This window comes from Heteronotia binoei, chromosome 3, assembly GCF_032191835.1.
Source record: "Heteronotia binoei isolate CCM8104 ecotype False Entrance Well chromosome 3, APGP_CSIRO_Hbin_v1, whole genome shotgun sequence".
Lineage (NCBI taxonomy): Eukaryota > Metazoa > Chordata > Lepidosauria > Squamata > Gekkonidae > Heteronotia > Heteronotia binoei.
The window spans coordinates 170864203-170889216 of record NC_083225.1 but is presented as its reverse complement, the minus strand read 5'-3'; the positions used below and the strand labels follow the sequence as shown (position 1 = coordinate 170889216).

Below are 25014 nucleotides of genomic sequence, written 5' to 3'. Positions count from 1 at the left end.
CTGTTATTTCCCCCCCTGGCTCCACTTGCTCTGCTAGCACATGGAGACAATTTCTGGAGTTCAACAGGTTAAGCCCAGACCCCAACAGCTCAAGACTGTAGCCTCTACTTATCTTTTTCATTCTAAAAAAATTGTGATAAATACATGACAGAGCATTGTCTGGGCCTCATTTACCCGTCAAAGAAAAGCAGTTCTCCTTTGAAAGTGATGACAGCATCAAAAGTTATATTTTGTTCACACAGAGGTGGGGACATCTGTTCAGATGGAATTTCAGTTGGTGGTGCTGGGTAGCTTGGCCAATGAGAACAGTTTCCTGGTTTTCCTTGAAAAGGAGGCAAAGACAAGTTCTGAAGAACAATCAAAGTTTGAGGAGAAGCAGTTCAGAGACATTAGACAAGTCCTCATTCTCAAAGGCACAAACAAAAAGCTCAGGGAGGTTCTGCCAAGTCACATCAGATAATTCTCCACTGTTCTATATCCTTTTAACTGATCCATGGATCTAGTGCTTAAAAACATCCCCCAGAATTTTTTTGTTTATTGTTGTGTTAGAATTCGTTGTGCTTCATTGTATCAAAACATCCAGACCTTGAAAACACAGTTTGACATGATGCAGAATGTGTCTTTTGTGAACATCCATCTCTCCCCTTTTCCATAGTGTATAGCAGGGGCCCCCAATCTTTTTGAGCCTTTGGGCAACTTTAAAATTGTGATCAAATCCAGGGGACACAGCCACAAGTTGACTGCTATAGGAGGGACAAAATGACCACCACAGTCAATGCTCCCTCTAAGTTTACCTTCAGTCACACATTGAAGAACCTTGTGCTCTGTTGATAACTGCTTCCAAAACAATGTTCTCAAAAATCTGCAGAGCCAATCAGCTCTCCAGTGGCCAATTAAAAACCTTGCTGGGCAGAAGCCCCACCCAGTCCATCCCATTTTTTCAAAACACTTGGTGGACATCGGGAAACATGCCAGGGTACCATGGTGCCCATGAACACCATGTTAGGGACTCCTGTTTTATAGAATAGTTCCTTTACAAAGCTACAATTTATTTTTTTAAAAAGTCAAAAAAACAAAAACCATAGGGCGTTTTCGCACTGACCTTAATCGGCAGCGACGTCCCTCTTCACCGCGCAGGATCTGCGCGGATTTCGCACCAATTGCTGCGGAGCACCCGGAAGAGCCGCAAAGTCCCGTGGCTTTTGCGGCGCAAATGGAAACTGGTTTTTAGCTGTTTCCATTTGCGCCGCAAAAGCCGCGGGACTTTGCGGCTCTTCCGGGTGCTCCGCAGCAATTGGTGCGAAATCCGCGCAGATCCTGCGCGGTGAAGAGGGGCGTCGCTGCCGATTAAGGTCAGTGCGAAAACACCCTCAGTTTTGAACCTAAGCTACTAGACAACTACCATAATCTTTCATGATTTTTAAAAGGAAAACATCTAAAATCAATTTCTACAGCTTCAGTACCAAGGGCTATTTTTGAACTCCATGAAGGTATCTCTTGGTGGTGTGTGGTAAATAGTCTTCAAGTTTTCAAGAAGGGTCTTCAGGTTGTTATGGAGGTTTCTGTCTCTGCAGAGTAATAACAGTTCCCTGGTAATAGATATCATGGAGCAGGAAACAACCCAAGTCACTGTATTTCATCCCAAGTGCTTTTTTTTTGTTTGCAGCAAGTAAACTATATATTTACTGGCTGTACTTTGAGGACAGAGTTTTCTGCAGTATAGTTGACAATGTTCTAATAGGAAAAGGTTCTAGAGCCACTTTCCTCCATATTCTGTCAATAAAGTGCTTGGGGGTGGGGAGAGTTAATTTACCCCTAGGTAGGTTAGATGGTTAAATCTTACCAAATACTTGACCTGGCCTGGGAACACCCCAGGGAGCCATTATTTGAATATTTCAGAGACAGGAAAAGGTTAACTTATAACCTGAAGCTATGTGCGTTTAGTTTGAACTGAGTCCGATTGAGCTGCTCTGGAGGATGCATAGGCTTAATTCTTTTCTATTGATTCTTTTACCTGCAACAATTAATAACGTCTTGCTGAGGAAGACAGAAGTTGGGAACAGAGTTTGGCCTGTTGCTCCTATATTCCCAACATAGGTATTTCCTACAGCAAAATACTTAGACTTCTCATATTCCATGCATAAAATCTCTTGTTCAAAGATACTAAAATAGAGGTGAAATGATCATACTTGCCAAACAGAAGGAGGTGATGCTGACTGGAAGGGGTCAGCAGTATTCCCTCTAAGCTGAGTTAGCATGAACTAGCTCACCGTTTTTTATCCTCCATCTCACACATTTTTGTCCTAGCTCAGGAAGGATGACACACTAATTTATGCAGTAGTTCAGAACTTTAATGCCAGTAGCTCACAAAGTAGAATTTTTGCTCACAAAACTCCACAGCTTAGAGGGAGTATTGGGGGGGGGGGGTTAGTGTGCTTTAAATTGAGTTGTTCTCACTACCATCAATGGTGGGCAACTTTTGCTAAAAGAATCTTTTATGAGCTTGACACTCTTGCTAGATCCTGGTCTCACACTGGAGAAGCAGGTGACCAAGACAGTGAGAATGCTTTATTCCAGCTATATATAGTTAGGAAGCTGGATCTCTAGTCTCTTTCATAAATCAGTAACCTCAACACCAAATTACTGTAATGCACTCTAAATAGGAGGAGCCCTGTGGCGCAGAGTGGTAAAGCTGCAGTACTGGAGCCCTCTGCTCACGACCTGAGTTCGATACCAGCGGTTCAGGTAGCCGGCTCAAGGTTGACTCAGCCTTCCATCCTTCCGAGGTCGGTAAAATGAGTACCCAGCTTGCTGGGGGGAAAGTGTAGCTGACTGGGGAAGGCAATGGCAAACCACCCCGTAAAAAGTCTGCCGTGAAAACGTTGCGAAAGCAACAGCACATCAGCTAAGTTTTATTTGTTTTGTTCTGAATATGTGTTGTTTTGATCCTTTGTGTTATCAGACTGTTCATTTTATTCTTCCCTTGCTGTTACCAGTTTTGGGCCCAGGCAAAGCAATTGCAGGATTGTTTAATGGGGCTGCTCCACAACTTGTGAAATTCCCACCCTGTGAGAAAACCTGGAGTCTTACTGAATTATAGTAACTTTCACTGCAGCTAGTTTTGGAGGTTTGGCTTAATCTGGTAGAAGGCTTGGGACATGGATAGAATATTGTGGGTTTTTAAATCAACTCTTCTTGGCTTTTAATACAATTTTGTATTTGCCAGTAGTAAACCTGGAAAGGAGCTTATAGGAGCTGGCCTGTTTTTCTGCACTGTTGGGCAAAAAACCCTACTAATCGTATTCTTTATTTTAAAAAGGTAGTTTGATGTGTTCACATTTTGCATTCTGTCAGGGTTTGCATGTGATAATGATCCACCACATATATGGATGACAGAGAAAATGTTCATGCTACCCCAAATGAGTATGGTTAAGGGAAATCTCTTAATTCCTATTAACCCAGTTTCTACCTGAAACCTAATAATCCATTTATTTCCCTCTTTATAGAAATTTAACATCAGTTTCTAGTCAATTCTGTTTTGATCAAAGATAAATTTGAAGAGAAGAGGGGCAAAAGGGAAGGGGGGGGGGGTAATGAAGAATTTCAGATTTTCATCACCAGGTGCTCAGTCATGTCTTTGTTAGAGGAACAGACTGATGATGTCTCTTGCTCAGTCCTCCAGGGCTACAAATACCATAGAGCAAGTCAGATAGCTAGGTTCATATCAGTCTCCTTCCTGTCTGGTTCTGCTTTCATTCACCCTCTCTAACCAGATGAGTGTAACTCAGATAGGGAACTTCCTTTCTCATTCTCCTCCTCTTTCTTCTTCGTCTTCCCTGACTGCATCAGCAGGAACAGCATGCTGTCTCTCCTCCTGATCTAACTAAGCAGATGGCCTACTACAATCCAAAGGCATCCAGTTAGTTAGAACAGTTTATGTTTCTTTGAATGAATCCACCAGTATTGGTTTCTTAACTTTAAGCAAAGGCTCTCTGTGCAGTTTGTGAGATAGCGTGGTAACCATTAGACTAGGCCATGCTGCCGTGCTGAAGCTCAGAAAGAGCACTCTGCTAAGTGAAAGTAAGGACAGCTGCATGACCAATCCAGCCATCCTAAACCAGACCCAACAGTCTTCCCATACCTTCCTATCCTCCTTTTAAGGCAATACTACATAAAACAGCTGCAGGGGCTGAAGTTACAAAACAGTGCACTAATTTCGCTTCAAGGAGAAATCAAAGAGAAACCCCTCTTTTAAAAGAGAAAAAGAGAAAACAATGTCTAAATAAGGAAATTTTGGGGAAAAGACATTCCCCTCCCTATAAAAACATTACCCCAAATCCCCTTGAATGGAACTAAGATACACTTTCAGACAGGAAGCTACACTTACCGTGAAGAGCCTGGAGGCCTTCAATATCGTCCTGGGAAAGTCTGAAGGTTGTATTTGAGTTTCCATAGAACTCATACATCAGAGATTCCTGGCTGGCTGAATGGTCGGAACCTAGTATGTGGGCAAATTCATGAACAGCAGTCGCCATAAGGTTAATTCCTGAAAACAGGAAATACATTAGTGTTGATGTGAAATCACGTGAGCTGTACTTTATGACAGAGAAAATCACATATCAGTGCAGAAAACAACTACCAATTTTTTTTGTACAGCTGTGAAAATTATATATTCTTTCTCACCTTCAGTGAAATGCACCATTATGACTGGTGAAGAAGCTTGGGGTGTGTGTCCTTTTCAAAGATTTTCCACAAAAATGTATATCCACTTTCACAACAGTGTTCATTGCAATTGACAGAGACACTTGAACAGTGTGTTATACTGGTTAGTCTTTGTTGGACTTGCAGAAAAGTGGCCAATGGGGACTAATGGCTTGGCTATCGCACCAATAGTTATTTGTAACTGGGAAGTGGGTGTGGGTTTTGCATGCTACTTAAGCAGGGCCAGTTGCCCTGAGTCTTGCTGCTGATTTCACTAAATAAAGCAGAACTGTGCACGGCAATGCATCTTGAATCCAGTATTTAATACCCTTCTTTCTCTGCAACATGCATGAACTACAGCAGCCCTTCCTCACTAGGGATCCTGGGAGTTCTGGGGATGGAGGCATGACATCATTTTTAGCCCTATCCCCCAAACGCAAGACAATGCATCCTCCTGGACTGAATCGAGACCTAGGGTTTTTTCCTTTATTACCAATGGCTGCTTTCTCCATGCCTACTACTCCTCTGCATATCACACCTAATCCAATCACACCTGCTATTGTCATTCACCTGCTAATTGTCATTTGGCATCTGAAATCACTCCACTCTCCTTGATCAAGGATGGATGGACTCACATTCTACCTCTATCTGAAGAAGTGAGCAGTGACTCATGAAAGCAGTCTTTATTGTGCTACCGGCCTCTTGCTCTTTTCTAATTCTCAAGGAAAGAAAGACCCAAGAGAGTCACAAGGCTCACAAAACTGTATGAATCTGAATGGGGCAAAGAGACAGAAGAAGGTCCCTTTTTCAAGACTGAAGGAGTCTGGCCCAAGAAGGTCTTGGCATACACTTCTCTTTTCACTCCCTCTTAAAGGCCAGGGTTATAAAGCATCATTGGCTGCTGCAATATGGGTGATAACAGATAGGCATTTTAAGCTGCCGAGGGGACGGGAGGCAGGCAGACCAAAAAAGCGCATCCACATGCGCACATCTGCCTCCTGTCCCCATCCTGCCCCTGAGTCACTTGCTCAGCTTTTGCCGGGGCGCCTCTGAGGCACCTTCCTGGCCATCTGGAAGGCCAGGAAGCACCCTGAAGAGCACCTGGGGAGCTGCAGATGGGATGCATGAGTGTTCCGGATGTTCCCTGGACACCTGCAGCCTGTTCCTCTTCCAAGCGCTGCTGCAAAGCTCCTGGGCACTCTGTTTCCAGCCTTATCTCTTTGTCTGTCTGTTATTAACTTACATTTCCCTTCCCTTTGTGTTCTTGGAATATATGTGACATTGCTGAACATTTGAGACAATTATTAGATTGCCAGACTGCAGGCAGCAATGGGTCAGTTTTCTGCAATTTAGCGGTGCCATAGGAGAAGGAGGAGAAGGAGAAGGAGGAGAAGGAGAAGGAGGAGAAGAAAGAGAAAGAGGAAGGAGGAGGAGAAGGAGAAGAAGGAGAAAGAGAAGAAAGAAGAAGGAAATTTATACCCTGCCCTTCTCTCTGAATCAGAGACTCAGCGTCTTACAATCGCCTATATCTTCTCCCCCCACAACAGACGCCCTGTGAGATGGGTGGGGCTGAGAGGGCTCTCACAGCTGCTGCCCTTTCAAGGACAACTCCTGCAATAGCTATGGTTAACCCAAGGCCATTCCAGCAGCTGCAAGTGGAGGAGTGGGGAATCAAACCCGGTTCTCCCAGATATGAGCCTGCACACTTAAGCACAACACCAAACTTGCTCTCTTGTCAATTTTGGCTATTAAGAAGGAAGGGCAGTTTCTCTTTGCTATTGAGTTAGGGGTTGAAATCATCCAATTCTGCATTCTGAGCAGAGTTCCTGCTTCTTGATCTTATCAATGTATATATTTATTATTTAGGCTTCTAGGCTGCCATTCTCTGCATGCAGGGCTCTGGGTAGCTTACATCAAGATAACGCACTAAAACAACATACAATTTATACTCATATAAAATAGCATTAAAAAGCAAATTCTAATTAAAACAATTCAGATGGTGAATAAATGAAATGTCACCACTCCTCAGCTTCTGAGTGTAGGTAAAGGGTTTTGCTTTTTTTTTTTTTGCAAACCTGAGAGCCCCAGATAGTTATTGCCCTTGATGAATACTGTCAAGGAAGAACTTAAGATTGAAATATCCCTTTTTTCTAATGACATTTCAGGAACTTCACTAGTAGAAAAAATAAACTTAGCAAGATAAGAATGTTCCTCAATGGAACAGGCTTCCTCAGGAGGTGGTGGGCTCTCCTTCCTTGGAGGTTTTTAAACAGAGGCTGGATGGCCATCTGACAGCAATGAAGATCCTGTGAATTTAGGGGGGAGGTATTTATGAGTTTCCTGCATGTGCAGGGGGCTGGACTAAATGACCCTGGAGGTCCTTTCCAACTCTATGATTCTCTGATGCTATGAGAAATTTCATATTACAAGCCAGCTGTTTGCCAGCTTCATCAGCACCACTGAATTCCAGAGGTGCTTTGTATCAGTAAAAAACAAAACAGAGTAAATGTCTAGATACCATCAAGGTGCTGGAATGGTACTTGGCCCATAATATTTTGTACTGAAAGGAGTTAACAACGTTCACCACAAACACATGGAGATGCTGATTTTTTTTTTAAAAAAGGCATGACTTTACCACTGAAATCCTTTGTCCAGTTTTCATCCTCATCAAAATGGACAAAAGCTTTGTTGCCACCCGCAGAAGATGAATAAGCATGAGCCAGCACACCATCTTCTTCATCAAAGGGACAGTCTTCTGCATGGACTTAAAACAGTAAAATATGTATGCATGTCAAGAGCTTGTATGCACAGCTTCAAGAGGGGATTGGATAAGCATATGGAGCAGAGGTCCATCAGTGGCTACTAGCCACAGCGTATTGTTGGAACTCTCTGTCTGAGGCAGTGATGCTCTGCATTCTAGGTGCTTGGGTGGGGCACAGTGGGAGGGCTTCTAGCCCCACTGGTGGATCTCCTGATGGCACTTGGGGTTTTTTGGCCACTGTGTGACACAGAGTATTGGACTGGATGGAACATTGGCTTGATCCAACATGGCTTCTCTTATGTTCTTATATGTTCACATATATTTTCATATATATGCACACACACACAGAGAGTGTGAAAATACACATTCTCCTATCAAGGACTGATGGGCAGCCAATCCAGGCATATTTTACTACATAATCTCTTGAAGGCTAACTGATGGTCAACAAAAACGGATCCTCCATGCTTTCACTGTTGGAGTGAGCGACTCAGCAGGCCTGGACATTGGTGGGCACTCTATCACCCCAAGGCTGCGATCACACATGCTCAATTAATGCAGTTTCAATCCACTTCCAATGCATTTCTCCAACTGGATTTTGTCAGTTCACACATTAAAATCCAGTTGGAAAGTGCACTGAATGTGTGCATTGAAACTGCATTATTGAGCCTGTGTGATTCCTGCCCAAAGTGCATCCTGTACTATGTGTGGGAGTGTATGGACAAGCTTCCACCACTCCATTTTGCCCAAGTGTGTATAGGTGATGAATAGAATGCCTCTGCTGGTCTTAACCTGGGAGCTGCCCTCTGACCCTCCTCCCTCCCCGCCCCATGTCCTTTGTTCTTCCCATTCTTCAAGCAGCTTTTCAGGAATCACATGTCTCTACTGGACTCTCTTGTAGAAACAATGCTCTCATACTGCCATACACGTGATGCCATATCATCTGGCCACTTGTGATAGGGAAAGTACTCTTTAGACTAGGCAGGCCCGTAGTCAGGATTTTTCATTTGGTGGGGCCCAAACCCAGGATTTTCGTTCAGTGGGGCACATTTTTTGTGGGGGCCGTAATAATTTTGCTTAAGTGTGTAACATGGTTCCATTGCTTCAGAACAACATTTCTTTTAACCAGCTTCTCAGGTCCAACACAGCAAGGCAGATTTAATTTGGCTGCCTTTTACTGAACAGTAACATCAATACTAACATGTTAAAAATTTGCAAACAGAGAAGCTATGGGTAGGGTAGAATGTTCACACAGTAGTAAGACCTACAGAATGCCTTGGGCTTAAAATTAAAGTTAAAACCAACACTCTCATTAGTAAATAAATAAATGGCCCCTCCAATCAGCTGATTGGAGGGGCCATAAAGGTATAACAGGGGTTAGATTGCAGGGGCTTGGAACCCCCTGAAAACCCTCTAGCAAGGGGCCTGAGGTTAGGTTTCTTTCTCTCCTTTCAATTGCATCCAAGGGGAACTGAATTTGCTTGAAGAAATGTAACTTCTTACCTCAGGGAGATTTATTTACTGCACTTGATATCAGGTTTCTATGATGGGGCAAAACTCTGCTGTATTACCCAAATATCCCAATACTTAATGAGAACTAAGAGACTCATATTACAACACTGGAAAGATAAATGCCCACCTCCTATTAATCCACAGACTGAGGACCTTGCAGTGCTATCAGTATTTGAATACACGGCATACAGATGAAAATTGCTCATGGGTTTATTGTTAGATATTCAGAAACATTTTATGTGAACATCTGCTGCCACTGTTGATATATTTTTGTTTCTACTTTGTGTATTCTTGGCTGGGTCCAGACTGGCACTTTAAGTTGACACAAGAACGACTTGCAGATGGATCAAAAAATCCAATCCAAACATGCACATCTGCCACCCATCCCGCTCCCATACTCACTGAAGTAGTAGCAAATTTTTGAGCCACACAGCATCCGCCACACATGCACATGACCAATGAATGAATGGGGGAAAAGGAACCCAAACCAATCTATGGGGATGGTGCTCAACGCGCCAAAGTGCATCCTGCACTATGTGGGGGAATGTATGGACAAGCTTCCACCACTCCATTTTGAGCCAACCCGATTCGGAACACCTCCTGTGCGCCCCAAGCTGATGGTCTGGACCCAGCCCTTGTCTCCCTTTTGTCTTTTTTAATTACTTGCTAGATTTTGAGTTCCCTCCCCTTTTCTTGTTCTTTCCTCCCTGTCTTTGTACGAAAGAAATACTAAAATATTTCTTTTCTTTTTTTTAACTTTTCTGTGATTAGCAGTCCTAAGCAAGTCTACTCAAAATCCTGCTGAAATCTGCTCCGTGGATCTTAGTCCCGGGAAAGCATTATTAGGATTGTATTGTTCATTGTTACTTACTGCCAGCACCAAAAAGGATCTGTATATCTGATGCATCCCAACTCTGCATGAAGGTCAAACAGGTGATATTACTGAATACTTCAAATGCTTCCTTGAAGATTTCATCGACATCAGCCTGAGGCAGTTTTTGTGTGTAGTTCAAAATCCTTTAAAATACATGAATTAAATTATTGTTTAGAAGCAAAAGTGTTACAGCCCTAGGCATACGTGGACATCAGGTTGCCAGCTTCCAAGTGGTGGCTTGAGATCTCTTGCGATTACAATTGATCTCCAGATGACCAAAGGTGCTTCCCCTCAAGAAAATGGCTGCTTTGGGAAATCTCCAGGTATTTCCCCCAACAAGGAAATGGCAACCCTACTTGGATCAGATACTCAATTGAAAAAGATTCATGGTCTAAAAAAACATCCAGCCAATTTCAGCTAGCTCAGAAGACAGCGCCCAACCTTCATTCAGCTGTTCTGGCTTTGTTCTACGGTTACCTCTAGGCTAGACTGCTGTAATGAAGTCTACATCAGTCCACCTTTAAACACAACTCAGCAGCTCCAGGTTACTATTCGCTGCTAAAAGAACAAAGTAGGAGTCCAGTAGCACCTTTAAGACTAACAAAGTTTTATTCAGAATAAAGCAGGAGTCAAGCAAGACCTTTAAGACCAACAAAGTTTTATTCAGAACGTAAGCTTTCGTGTGCTCTAAGCACACTTTTTCAGATGAGGGGATAAGGTACAGTGGGCTGAAGTACATGTAGTTGGTGGGTTAAGAGTGCAAACTGATACAAAGCTAGGATCACATGGCAAAACAAATTATAGGGACATTTGGTCTGGATAGCCATAAAAAGTAATAAAAGAAGTGTGCTTTTAGCACACAAAAGCTTACGTTCTGAATAAAACTTTGTTGGTCTTAAAGGTGCTTCTTGACTCCTACTTTGTTCTATTGCTTCAAACCAACACTGCTGCCCACCTGGATCTATTGGCTGCCAAGTGGATTGTGCATATCACTCCCATTCCACAGATGCTCCACTGGCAACCAATTAGTAATCAGATTAAATTCAAGGCTCTAAAACATGTAGTAGTTCCATAAATAAAACTTTCTTTTCTCTTCAGTCAGTTTAGTGCTGGTGCTGTGAATAAGAAAAGTTGGTTTTATACCCCGCCGTTCATCAGGTGCTTGAGCTCCAGTTTGGTGTAGTGGCTAAGTGCACAGACTCTTATCTGGGAGAACTGAGTTTGATTCCCCACTTCTCCACAAGCACCTGCTGATGTGACCCTGAGTCAGTCACAAGTTCTCACAGAGCTGTTTCTCTCAAGAGCAGTTTCTATCAGAGCTCTCTCAGCTTCACCTACCTCACAGGGTGTCTGTTGTGAGGAGGGGAAGGGAAAGGAGATTGTAAGCTGCTCTGAGACTCCTTCAGGTAGTGAAGGGAAGGGCATAAATCAAACCTCCTCCTTTCCCTCTTCTTGTCCTCCTCCTCCTTTTCCTCTTCTTGTCCTCCTCCTCCTTTTCCTCTTCTTCTTCTTGTCCTCCTCCTTACAATCACCTTCCCTTCCTCTCCCACAAGAAGACACCCTGTCTTTTCTCCCTTTCTCACAATACAAGAACTCGTGGGCATTCAATGAAATTGCTGAGCAGACAGGTTAAAATGGATAAAAGGAAGTACTTCTTCACCCAAAGGGTGATTAACATGTGGAATTCACTGCCACAGGAGGTGGTGGTGGCCACAAGCATAGCCACCTTCAAGAGGGGTTTAGATAAAAATATGGAGCAGAGGTCCATCAGTGGCTATTAGCCACAGTGTGTGTGTATATATAATTTTTTTTGCCACTGTGTGACACAGAGTGTTGGACTGGATGGGCCATTGGTCTGATCCAACATGGTTTCTCTTATGTTCTTATGAGGCAGGTGGGGCTGAGAGAACTCTGAGAGAACTGTGACTGACCCAAGTCCACCCAGCTGGCTACTTATGGAGAAGTGAGGAATCAAACCCGGTTCTCCAGATTAGAGTCTGCCACTCTTAATCACTTCACCACAGAAGGCTATACCACAGGTACTGTGCCAACAGCTTTAATATTCAGGAATATTATTCTGTTTGAGGGTATCAGGAAAGCCTCCACAGTTCTATCATTTTGTAGCTCCAGCATGGCATAGTGGTTAAGAGTGGCAGACTCTAATCTGAAGAATCGGGTTTGATTCCTTACTTCTTCACATGAAGCCTGCTTGGTGACCCTGGGCCAGTCACTGGGTGTGATCACACGAGATATTTGGCCTGACCTAGCCACACCTCCCCTCTGGACTTAACGTGCATGATCACATGCACACATTTTCCTCCTGAGTCCCAACTTTCCTTACCTCATTTTAGGACAGGCTGGGACCAGATTAAATAGCTACTGGTTACTTCCTGGTAGGAAATCTCTACGTTGAATGTAGGGTGTGTTTCCTGGCTGAATGGCAGGCACTCCACATGTGCGGCAGCAGTAGAATGCTCTTTATGCGCAGCAGGTAGGGGCTGTGTGAATGCCCAGGTGCACATCAAAGAATACAGGCTTTTTCAAAGCCTGGCCAGATTCCTTGTGTGATCGCACCCACAGTTCTCACAGAGCTCTCTCAGCCCTACCTACCTCACAAAGTGACTGTTGTGGAGAGGAAAATGGAAGGCCATTACAAGCTACTTTGAGACAATCTAAGGTAGAAAAAAGTGGAAGTATAAAAGCCTATGCTGTGATCACACAAGGAATCTGGCCAGGCTTTGAAAAAGCCTGTATTCTTTGATGTGCACCTGGGCATTCACACAGCCCCTACCTGCTGCCAGGAGAGGCACCAGCCGCACTCGCGCATAAAGAGCATTCTACTGCTGCCGCACATGTGATTGATTCCCCACTTCTCCACTTGCAGCTGCTGGAATGGCCTTGGGTTAGCCATAGCTATTGCAGGAGTTGTCCTTGAACAGGCAGCTGCTGTGAGAGCCCTCTCAGCCCCATCCACCTCAAAGGGTGTCTGTTGTGGAAGGAGAAGATATAGGATATTGTAAGTCGCTCAGAGTCTCTGATTCAGAGAGAAGGATGGGGTATAAATCTGCAGTCTTCTTCTTCTACCTTTATTTATTTATTTATTTTAAAGTAAAGGTAGTCCCCTGTGCAAGCACCAGTCATTTCTGACTCTGGGGTGACGTCGCATCACGTTTTCACGGCAGACTTTTTAACGGGGTGGCTTGCCATTGCCTTCCCCAGTCATTTTATTTATTTAGTAGGCTTATATTCCACCCTTTTCCATAATGGGCTCAGGGCGGTCCTTTGTAACCCTCTCTTCACTATGGAATGTCAAATTTCAGACTGTTTTGTTGTCTTACACAGTTCTTTGCCCGCAATGGCTGTGTTCACACACACACCAAATAATGTGCTTTCAATCCATTTTTAATGCACTTTCCAACTAGAAGGTGTTTACTGTGTGAACAGGCAAAATCCAATTGGAAAGTGTATTGAAAGTGGATTGGAAGTGCATTATTTAGCATGTGCTTGCAGCCAATGTTGCCTTGGGCAGGTTCTTTCTTTCTTTCTTTCTTTCTTTCTTTCTTTCTTTCTTTCTTTCTTTCTTTCTTTCTTTCTTTCTTTCTTTCTTTCTTTCTTTCTTTCTTTCTCTTTCTTTCTTTCCTTCTTTCTTTCCTTCTTTCCTTCCTTCCTTCTTTCCTTCCTTCCTTCCTTCCTTCCTTTCTTCCTTCCTTCCTTCCTTCCTTCCTTCCTTCCTTCCTTCCTTCTTTCTTTCCTTCTTTCTTTCCTTCTTTCTTTCCTCTGTGACCAACTGTTCCAGTGCATTGTCATTTATGATGTCTAGCAACCTCATTGTTACAGCATGACTTAAGCGCATGTTTACCACAAAACATACTTGAGATCAATACTCCCAATAAGCTGTGGAGTCTTGTGAGTAAAATTTCTACTTTGTGAGCTACTGACATTAAAACTGTAAGCTCCTGCATAAATTATTTGCTCTGGGGCCATTTTTCCTGAGCTAAGACAAAAATGTGTGAGCTGGAGGCTAAAAAACGGTGAGCTAGCTCACACTAGCTCAGCTTAGAGGGAACACTGCTTCAGAGTGGGTTTCACTTTCACCCCAAATCTTTGACCATGGGAACTAATATTGTGATATTTTGATGTTTCCCATGTGTTTTCCTTGGAACAGGCAAACAGCATGTTCCTTTCCCATCCAGAGCAAGGTATGTGCATGAAGGTGGAGGAAGACAGGCTGGTGCTATTTTCTCATCCAGAGCAAATGTGACTGTGGGCAACCTTCTCCTTTGGAAGAAAAAGTAGACAGAAACTGCAATGGGAGCTGCAAAGGGAAAGCTAAGAAGGGCATTGCAGCAGAACTAAGGAATGGTGGAGAGCTCCTTTTAACTGCTTGGAGAGTGAATGAGTTACCTACAATTTTTCTTTCTGTACACAAAATATTATATCCCCCATCTGGCTCTTTAGTTCTTTGTGTGGACCTGCCATGATCATTGTTGATGCATTCATTTTTTTCCCCTGATAGGAAGCTCCGAGTGCAGCAATAATAACCATTTTTGTGCAGCTTCTTAAGTTCCAGAAAGTTACTGAAGTCTTACCTATATGTCACAGTTCTGTTCTCCCATTTTGCAAAGTCTGGTAACAAGGTATATTCCGATGTACCAAGAACATCATATCTGCGCCTCCTAATTCTGTTCAAAGTGTGTGAATGTTCCTTCTGGTGGGAACAAAAGATACATATGGCTGATAACAGATAAGCCTTTAGGGGCGGATGGAAAGCATCCCAAATTGGGACGGCTCTAAAAGAGCTGTCCTGAAGCCTCCACATGCTCCCCTGCAAGTGACATGGGCATGTTCAGAGGGTCGTTGTGCACCATTCCCATCCCCTTACATTTTAAGAACATAAGAATATAAGAGAAGCCATGTTGGACCAGGCCAATGGCCCATCCAGTCCAACACTCTGTGTCACACAGTGGCCAAAAAACCCAAGTGCCATCAGGAGGTCCACCAGTGGGGCTAGAAGCCCTCCCACTGTGCCCCCCAAGCACCAAGCATACAGAGAATCAGAGAGTTCCAATAGTAGTCACGCACATGCACACACATGTGTGCATGCATGCACATATGTTCTCATGTGCACTGAACAGTTTTAATTTTAAAAAACAGATGCTACATGGGGTGGCTTGCAGGTTCACACTGCCAAGGTGCCTCGCTTGTTCCCTTTCACTTCCAGATGCCAAAAAGGTGACTGGCGTGCGGCTCAAAAATTTGCTACCACTTCAGAAGCGGTAGATTTTTCAGTTGCACTGAGGAGGCTGGAGGACAGGGTGAGTACGGAATGAGGATGGGTGGAAGATGTTCGTGTGTGTGGAAGGATTTTTTTGGGTCGATTTCAGAGGTGTCTCTGAGTCAGCCCAAACTGCGGGTCTGTAATCGCCCATGATTACTTAGAAGCAGGGCTTTTTTTTTGAGCCGGAACGCACCGCAACACTGTTCCAGCTGGCCCAGACAGCGTTCCAGCTCACTAAGCCAGCGTTCTGGCTCGGTTTCCCAGCTTGCTGGCAGGGCTCCAGGGTGCAGCCACGCTTGCGCGGAGGCCTCCTGATGTCGCGCATGCCGGCGGGACTCCAGGGGCCCAGCCACGACTGTGCGGGGGTCTTCTGATGTCATGAGTGCCAGCTGGACTGCGGGGGCCCAGCTGCACCTGTGCAGGGGCCTCCCAACATCACGTGAGTCAGCGGGACTGTGGGGGCCCAGCCGTGCCTGCGTGGGGGCCTCCTGATGTCATGTGTGCTGGTGGGAGCAGTTGACCACTGGAGATGCCAGGGGTCAAACCTGCTACCTTCTGCATGCCAAGCAAACACCTTACCGTGAATACTTCCTCTAAGCTATGGAGCTTTGTGAACAAAAAATCTACTTTGTGAGCTACTGGCATTAAAGTTGTGCGCTACAGCATAAATTAGTTTGCTCTGGGGCCATTTTTCCTGAGCCAAGACAAAAATGTGTGAGCTGGAGGCTAAAAAATTGTGAGCTGTCTCACACTAACTCAGCTTAGAGGGAGCTACTGCTGGTCCACAGCCTAAAAAATTGTGAGCTGTCTCACATTAACTCAGCTTAGAGGGAACTACTGCTGGTCCACAGCCCCTTCCCACAGAGTCAACCAGAGTTCCTGTATTAGAGCAGTGTGATAGACCTAAATTCCACCAGCCCGTATTTGTACAAAGGATCAGAAAATAAGTAAATTCTCTACACACTGAATGACTCTCTGTTGCATTCAGCCTGCTTCTCCTCTGGATAAGAAGGCACCTGCTATTTTTTAATTCTTACCTCCACATGCTGGGCTTCCTTTTCTGTAGTTTGTTCAGAGCTTGGGAGAACAGGCCAAGCCCACGAGAGCACTCTGCAGAGGACAATAATGAGTAATAAGGTCTTCATTCTGCCTTCAGCCTTTGCTTTGGAGTTTCAGGATTCTTCAGATCTTCAGGATTCATCTGTGGTCCACAAGCATCTCTATATATACACTTCACATTTGCTCCGGTTGAAGCATGACTCACAGCATTATGAGACATTCTGAGATTTGCTAGATGCTCTCTTTATCAGAATGGTCATCAACACACAACTTTAACAGGTTGTTAAGTTTCAGTGTTCCTGATGTGGCAACCAGCAATAAAACAGGTGGGATTCTAAGTCTTCCCTATACTTGCCTTTAGTGGTGTAAATGAAATATCCTGAGGAGAATGGATGCGGTCATGATACCCTTTCAGCTTCCTTTAAAAAAAATGTAATTTCAGACTAGGGTTGCCAAGTCCAATTCAAGGAATATCTGGGGACTTTGGGGGTGGAGCCAGGAGACTTTGGGGGTGGAGCCAGGAGACATTAGAGGTGGAGCCAAGATCAAGGCTGTGACAAGCATAATTGAACTCCAAAGGGAGTTCTGGCCATCACATTTAAAGAGACGGCACACCTTTTCAGTTTCTTTCTTCCATAGGAAATAATGAAGGATAGGGGCACCTTCTTTTAGGGCTCATGATCATTTGTCCCCAATGGACCCCCTGGTCCAATCTTTTTGAAACTTGGAGGGTATTTTGGGGAGAGGCACTAGAAGCTAAACTGAAAATTTGGTGCCTCTACCCCAACATCCCCCCCCCCCCAGAGCCCCAGATACCCGCGGATCAATTCTCCATGATTTTCTATGGGAATAAATCTCCATAGGGAATAACAGAGTTCCCAGCAGACATTTCCCTCCCCTCCCCCCACTTTCTAATGACTCTGAAGCAGGGGGAGGGCCTCCAAACCGGGGGATCCCCTGCCCCCACCTGGGGATTGGCAACCCTATTTCAGACACTCTTTCCTACCAGGACTCTTTTCAATAATTTTGCAGGATTATAAGAAAAAAGAATTAGGCAGATCATGAGAGGGAGGGCAAGAAGGGTTACATCAGTGCTTAGTTCTTGTGGCCCTTTCTTTCACGTCCAGGGAAATGCTGATTGACACTTTGGGGTCAGGAAGCAATTTTTCTCCAGGCCAATTTGGCCACGGATCCTGGATGTTTTTGTTCATCTTTTGGGCATGGAGCAAGTGTGTGTGTGGGAAAGAGTATTTGTGAATTTCCTGCATTGCGCGAGGGGTTAGGCTAGATGACCCTGGAGATCCCTTCCAACTCTATGATTCTGTGAATATTCCTTACAGATAATGATGACAGGAATTAAAATACAGTTTGATATGTAGTCCCCCATCTTGCACACCACTTACCAGTGCCACCTTAGGCAGAGTTACACCCTTCTAAGCCCATTAACTTCAGTGGGCTGAAGCATACTGCTGTCTAGAGTGGCACTGCTAAGGCCTATTTCCCTGTATGTCCCTAGAGAATATTAACAGATGTATTGAAAACGGTAAATAAAAATGCCAATGTATCTAATAGGCATGGATATCCTTCTGTGAAGATAAAAAGATCCCAAAGAGGGTCACCCAGGGTTTTCTAGGCTATCATTTCTGCAAGCCTGGGCTAATACGTTGGTTTCCTGAAACAATGCTTAAAAGTTACAAAAATATAGCGAGACTCATCAGTTGCAAAATGTTGCAAGGCAAACTCAGTAGCTGCATCCTCTCCAAATCATTGCTTGAACCTTATCAGCCATGCAGCCTGCATGATGGCAGGGTGGGGAGGGAGGAGTAGGGGAGCAGGTAGAGGCCATGGCCTCCTGGCTGCAGCAAGCAACCAGCACCCAATGAGAAGGCCAACCCAAACAAAGGTTTTGTGGTTCTGCCAGTCTGCATAATGAGCCCCTCCAAAATGGCTGTCTTGGAATTTTAGCTCAGAATGGGATTTCTGCCTGAGGCATCTAGTCCCCATGAGGGACTTGAATGAGGGATCTTGAGCAAGCTAGACCTAGATATTTGCTCTGCCATCATCGCTGGTTTAGTATACATAATGGTGTTGTCATCACAACTGCTGGGGGATTCCTAATGCCTTTCATTGAATATGTTGTGAGGAGATGATGATCTTGACCAGTGTTCCCTCTAATCTGAGTTAATTTGAGCAGTTGGGGAGGGGCATCAGAGGGAGGGCTTCTAGTGTCCTGGTCCCACTAGTGGACCTCCTGATGGTACTTAGGCTTCCCAATCCCCAGGTCCCAGCAGGGGATCCCCTGTTTTTACAGGCTTCCTCCCTCCAGACAGCTGGCCGGTGGGGGAAGCCCCGCCCGCACAATCACCATGAAGTTTTAGAGCTCCTGCAGGTTTAGAAACCTTCAAACAGGTCTGTGTGCCTTTAAGGCTGAGCAGGAAACAGGAAGGGCTTCATGGGAAAGGGTCATTAACAGTTTCGAAGGAGAATGGCCCCTCCCTTTCTTTTGTTTTCAGTTTTCAGAGCAAGTAAAGTTCTGCAGGAACAAGACCCAGTAAGTATTTGTGTGAGAGAGTGAGGGAGGGGGCAGGGGGTTCCCTGGCTTGGAGGCCCTCCCCCCGCTTTAGAAAGCATGGGGAGGGGAGGGGAATGTCTGCTGGGCACTCTATTATTCCCTGTGGAGAATGATTCCCATAGGGAATAACGGGGAATTGACCTGCGGGTATCGGGGGCTCGGGGGGGGGCTATTTTTTTAGGTAGAGGCACCAGAGTTTTAGTATAGCATCTAGTGCCTCTGCCCCAAATACCCCCCAAGTTTCAAAACAATTGGACCAGGGGGTCCAATTTTATGAGCTCCAAAAAATGGTGCCCCTATCCTTCATTATTTCCTATGGAAGAAAGGCATTTAAAAAGGTGTGCTGTCCCTTTAAATGTGATGGCCAGAACTCCCTTGGAGTTCACTTATCCTTGTCGGCTCCACCCCAATGTCTCCTGGCTCCACCCCCAAGGTCTCCTGGCTCTGCCCCCAAAGTCCCCAGATATTTCTTGAATTGGACTTGTGACCCTAATGGTACCTGGGGATTTTTTTTGCCACTGTGTGACAGAATGTTGGACTGGATGGGCCATTGGCCTGATCCAACATGGCTTCTCTTATGTTCTTACATCCTTTAGCCTCTGGCTCAAACATTTTTGTCTTCACTCAGGAAAAATAGCCCCCGAGCAAGCTAATTTATGCAGTAGCTCACTACTTTAATGCCAGTAGCTCACAAAGTAGGGGTTTTTTTTTTTTTGTTCACAAGACTCCGCAACTTCGAAGGAGCATTGCTCTTGACATGCCTGGCCTCTTCCTCCTCTTGGCAGATTCCCCTCCAAGGGGGGAATTTGAATCCAAGCTTTTCTATTTAGAAAGTTCAATGAAAACAATGACTCAATGTGGGGCAGTGATAGGAATTGGAAACGAGATGTCCAGTATAGGAAACTCCTTGGCCATTTATGGTATTGCAGCAACTTGAATACTTTGGACCCTTCTTGTTGCTGTATTTCAAAATGTACATTTGAAAAGAAGAATGAAGAAAAAAGAAGAAAAAGAAGAGGAGGAGAAAACTAGATTTATACCCTGCCCTTTGCTACCCAAAGAAGTATCAGAGCAGCTTACAAATCTCCTTTCCCTTTCCCCTCCTCACAACAGGCACTCTGTGAGGTAGGTGGGGCTGAGAGAGCTCTCCCAGAACTGTTCTTGAGCAGAACAACCTTAAGAGAACTTGTGGCTGACCTAAGGTCATACCAGCAGGTGCATGTGGAGGAGTGGGGAATCAAACCTGGTTCTCCCAGATAAGAGTCCGCAGACTTAACCACTACACCAAACTGGCCAAGAAATGCTACCTATAAATTAAGTAAATAAATAAATGAACATATTATAGCATAGGGGGAAAGTACAAAAGGACACCCCAAACAGATAAAGGGTCACAGTGTCTTTCCTGTGAGTCATATTAAAAAGTGTGGGCCTTTTTAGTTTAAAGAAAAGCACTTAGATTTTTTTTAACATTATATGTGAAAGGAAGAAAATAGGTATAGAGCTTTGTCTCCCTCTCCCAAAATATGAGTACTTGGGTCACACAGCCACAAGTGATATCACAGTATCAATGGCCACCATTTGGATAAGTCCCCTCTCCCCAGAATTCTGGAGGTTGCCAACCAAGGAGACAGGATCTGGGCCTGTGTGTAACTTATTGGACCTTGGAACTGACAGGGCTTGAGATGGTTTCTTTTTAAGAATGGACAAGAATAAAGACAATTTAGAAAAATATACATGTTGAGATAAATACTAAAACTTCTGCTAAACTGACCCTCAAAACCTCACCTTCTCTCAACCTTGAAATCCCCCCTCCCTCTCAGCTTCTCCCTGTCAGCTCCTAACTGCATCAGTACTGCTCCTGATGGTGGATTCAGAGCTTGATGTCTTTTGTAATGTGACATGATGGCTCCTGTTTCGAATGACTGGCCTTCTCTGCCTAAAAATAAATGGTGGAAGGTATGTTACACAGTAATTTCTAGGACTGCTGCTTTAGCCAAAGTCTATGTCAAGATCTCAAAAGTATTAAAATTGATCCTGGAATCCAGCCTAGGAAATAATGGGGAAAAGATGAAAGTAGCCTCCTTCCATGACTCCCAGGACTACTGGAGTGAGGTTCTGGGTAAAATGAGAAATTTTAGGCTTTTCCATCTGTCAGCAATGGGCCCTGCACTCTAGATACAGCACCCCAGTTCAGTAAATGGCATCAATATAAAATTATTTCTAGTTTGGGCAAGGGAGCTTATAATATAGTGGGTTCTAAGCACTGAAGAGGCGAGGTGGTAGTGATAATCAGTTCTTTATTAGATACAGCATGGTAGGTGGCTGCACTACAATGACTGACGAATTGGGCCCATGGGGCCAACTATATACAACTCTGGGTTCCCGCACAAGCATGTTATTGGATTATTCAAACCAGAAGGGGGTTTTTGATTGGTGCAGGGCAGCAGGGATTTGGATCCTGCTGCCCATTGTTCCCAAGTCCCCAAATTCCATTCGTATGGCCCCAATGAGCTGGGCAGGAACAGCTAATTCAGTCTTTACTTGAGTCCAGTACAAAACAAAGCTGCTATGAATCATTTGTCATGCCTTAATTTGAAATGTTGTGGGCAACCACTTCCCTTGTGTTTCCTCACATACACATCCCAGGGTTGAAGGTATCTATCTTATTTCTGGGCAGGCTCCATAGATTCTGGAGACAAAAAATGCCTTAGATTCACTGTTGAGTAGAAACCCTCTGTGAATGGTTGCCTGGACTATCAGATTGTAGAAAACCACTGAGTGTGTTGTAGTGTTTATACCATCCCGGTGAGCCAAGCACTATAATCTGGAATGGGGCATTTTCACATGCAGAAATTTAAGTGAATTACAGAATAGGGATCTTAAGGCTGGAATGTCTTGCCCTTTTCTGAAATGCTTGGAAGAAAGGCAGGATAAGATATAATGAGCAATAACTACGAGCACATATTTTTCCACTGTTCTTCCAATTCTGTTAATTGAGGCATTGTGCGATGAACTAATACATCACTTAAATGTACCAAGAAGGCAATTCACTAAAATTCATGTGGGTATTAAATGACTGCTGTTTATTTAGCTGCATTATTTATATATTGTAGACATGCACCTTGAGCTGTCAAATCAATCCACGTTTGATCCATTCCGCTACATCATTTTGTGGAGATTGGCCAGTTAGTACATGTCCTTGTTGTAAAGGGTACGTGCCATATTTACTAAGCAAAGTTAGAGTGAAAAATGAAAAGGAAGTACAATAGAAAGATGGAATCTTTAAAATAGGATTTGATGCTTTATTACTCCAACTAGATTCACATTCTTTAAACTTCCCATTATTCTTTTTGGACACTTATGTTTATTCAACAGCCCAAACCAATGTGAGTTTGACAGCAACCAAAAAAGATTTATGGATAGGAAGAAGAACAAATCCTGGTTTGGCTGCCAGTGGCATGGGAAAAAGAACACAGGAAGAACAGCTTCCTACGTGGTACACTTTGTTCCTTTTTTGTTCTTGTTGGAATTACTTGCTCCACCCATATTCACGATTTGTTTGCATAGATGGTGGTCTTAGCTTATTTCCTTTCATAAGGCTCCAAAGATGACAGGTGGTGGTGGAAGTTCATTCTACTCATGTGCTTCAAATGTCACTCAAACAATCACTTAACCTATCCTGCACTCCAAAGGGACATAGAAGAAGAAGAAGATATTGGATTTATATCCCGCCCTCCACTCCGAAGAGCCTCAGAGCGGCTCACAATCTCCTTTACCTTCCTCTCCCACAACAGACACCCTGTGAGGTGGGTGGGGCTGGAGAGGGCTCTCACAGCAGCTGCCCTTTCAAGGGCAGCCTCTGCCAGAGCTATGGCTGACCCAAGGCCATGCCAGCAGGTGCAAGTGGAGGAGTGGGGAATCAAACCCGGTTCTCCCAGATAAGAGTCCGCACACTTAACCACTACACCAAACTGGCTCTTCAACATAGGGTTGAAGCAGAAAGGCAAATTTGCAATGGAAAGCCCACCTGTGGAGGGAGACCACAGAAAGGGGCCCCAGGGACAAGGGAACCAATCAGAGCAAGGCCTTGAATCAGCCCAAAGGAGCTGTACTAGGAAGTTCATAGAATCACAGTGTTGGAAGGGGTCATAGAAGCCATCTAGTCCAACTCCCTGCTCAATAAAGGATCAGCCTAGACAAGTGTTTGTCCAGCCGCTGCTTAAAGACTGCCAGTGAGGGGGAGCTCACCGCATCCCTTGGATAGCTGATTCATCTGTTAAACAATTCTTACTGTAAAAAGGTTTTTCCTAGTATCCAGCCAGCATATTTTTCCATCTGTAATCTGAACCCATTTTTTTGCAAATCCTATCCTCTGCTGCTAACAGGAATGGCTCCCTGCCCTCCTCTAAATGACAGCCCTTCAAATACTTAAAGACAGCAATCATGTCCCCCATCAACCTCCTCTCCTCCAGACTGAACATTCCCAAGTCCCTCAACCTTTCCTCATTAGGTCTTGTCTCCAGGCCTCTGATTATCCTCATTGCAATCCTCTGCACTGGCTCCATTCTGTCCACATCCTTTTTAAAACAAGACCTCCAGAACTGCACACAATACTCCTTGTGCAGCCTGAACAATGCAGTGCAGTGGGACTATGACATCTTGTGATTCAGATGTTATGCCTCTGTTGATACACCCCAAGATCACATTAGCCTTGTCTGTTGCTGCATCACACTGACTGCTCATATTTAACTTACAGTCCACCAGTACCCCAAGTTCTTGTTCACATACACTGCTATCCAAAAATGTATCCCTCATCCAGTTTGCGTGTTCCTCATTTTTGTTACCCAGATGTAAAACTCAAACACTCATCCTTGTTAAATTGCATTTTGTTCATATTCATCCACTTTTACAGTGCGTTCAGATCTCATTGAATTAAGAACGTAAGAGCATAAGTCATGTCGGATCAGGCCAATGGCCCGTCCAGTCCAACACTCTGTGTCACACAGTGGCCAAGAAAACCAGGTGCCATCAGGAGGTCCATCAGTGGGGCCAGGGCACTGGAAGCCCTCCCACTATTGCCCCCCAAGCACAAATTCTATCTCTGGTGTGTTCATTGCTCCTCCCAATTTGGTGTCATCTTCAAATTTAACTCATCCAGATCATTGATATTGAAAAGTACCAGGCCCAGAACCACCCCACTGGATACCTCCCTCCATTCAGATGAAATGCCATTGACAACTACTTTTTGATCTGACAAGGGGAAATGGTTAGAGTAGAAGTTCAGTTTTGAAGACCAAGAGAAGGAGTTAGGTTTTGAGCTGGCAGGTACCTTTGAAGTTCTGAAACAGTGTGGTGGGCACAATGTCAAAATGGTTGTGCCAAGAGGTGAAGCTAACCACAAAATGGTTGCCTCAAGAGTTGGAGCCAATCACAGAATATCTGGGAATGAAGCCATACCTCCAAAGTCACAGCCAATCAGACCTCCAATGGCCGTTCAGAAGCCCTGCTGGGCAAAAGTCCCACCTGGCCCTGCCCACTTTCTAAAAACACTTGGCAGGCACCAGGAAACATGTTGGCACATCAGGGACCCATAAGTTATGTTTTGACAGTTGTGAGAGAAGACTTAGTCTAACAAGAGTGAGAATTTAAGTTTGGAGGAGATACCAGATCTTTTAAGTTTCCTTGCTGAGGAAAATGAGCGTGCAGAAGTGTTACAGTAGGCCAGCAGGATTTTGCTGGGTCGGGGGTGTAATTACAGCTGCCGGCGAGTGGCTGGGACCCAGTGGGACCCAGTGGCTTCATCGCATCATGGCAAGCATCACAATGATGTCACTTATGTGGTGAACCTGGAAGTGACATCGCAGCTTTTCTGAACACCAATTTTTCACATCATTTCCTCCCCCACCCCCACATACTATCTACTGAATGGTAGAAGGGCACGCCAGTGGGAAGTCTCCCACTACAGCAGACAACCTTGAGATCTTTTCTTGTGTAACTTGATTGCAGCAGAGTGTCGTATGTATATGCATTATGTTTTCCTGAGAGAGGGGTGTACTGTATAAAAGCTAACGTTGCACAATTCCTGTTTACATTTTGAATAAACCTTGCTGTTGTTATTATTCAAAAGCAAACTATCCAGGCTTTAGTAGATTTATATCTAGGTCTAAGTCCTATCCCCTCAAATTGGGCTTTCTCCTTTTAATTTCCTGCTGGAAGCTTTGGTATAACAGGGTAGGCAGGAAATTGTATTGTGACAGAGG

The 25014-nt window shown here is 44.4% G+C and overlaps 1 protein-coding gene across 1 annotated transcript in view; it reads right to left on the bottom strand.

Annotated features, from left to right (window-relative positions):
* Positions 1 to 16268, bottom strand: part of LOC132569131 (stromelysin-1-like) — a 28426-nt gene extending 12158 nt beyond the window's left edge. Inside the window, exons 1-6 of the mRNA XM_060235313.1 lie at positions 16161 to 16268; positions 14435 to 14553; positions 9843 to 9988; positions 7337 to 7465; positions 4364 to 4546; positions 175 to 322 (exon numbers count right to left, since the gene is read on the bottom strand). Coding sequence (XP_060091296.1) covers positions 175 to 322; positions 4364 to 4546; positions 7337 to 7465; positions 9843 to 9988; positions 14435 to 14553; positions 16161 to 16268 — 833 coding nt within the window. The remainder of the gene's footprint in view (positions 1 to 174; positions 323 to 4363; positions 4547 to 7336; positions 7466 to 9842; positions 9989 to 14434; positions 14554 to 16160) is intronic.
* Between the last annotated feature and the right edge of the window lie 8746 nt (positions 16269 to 25014).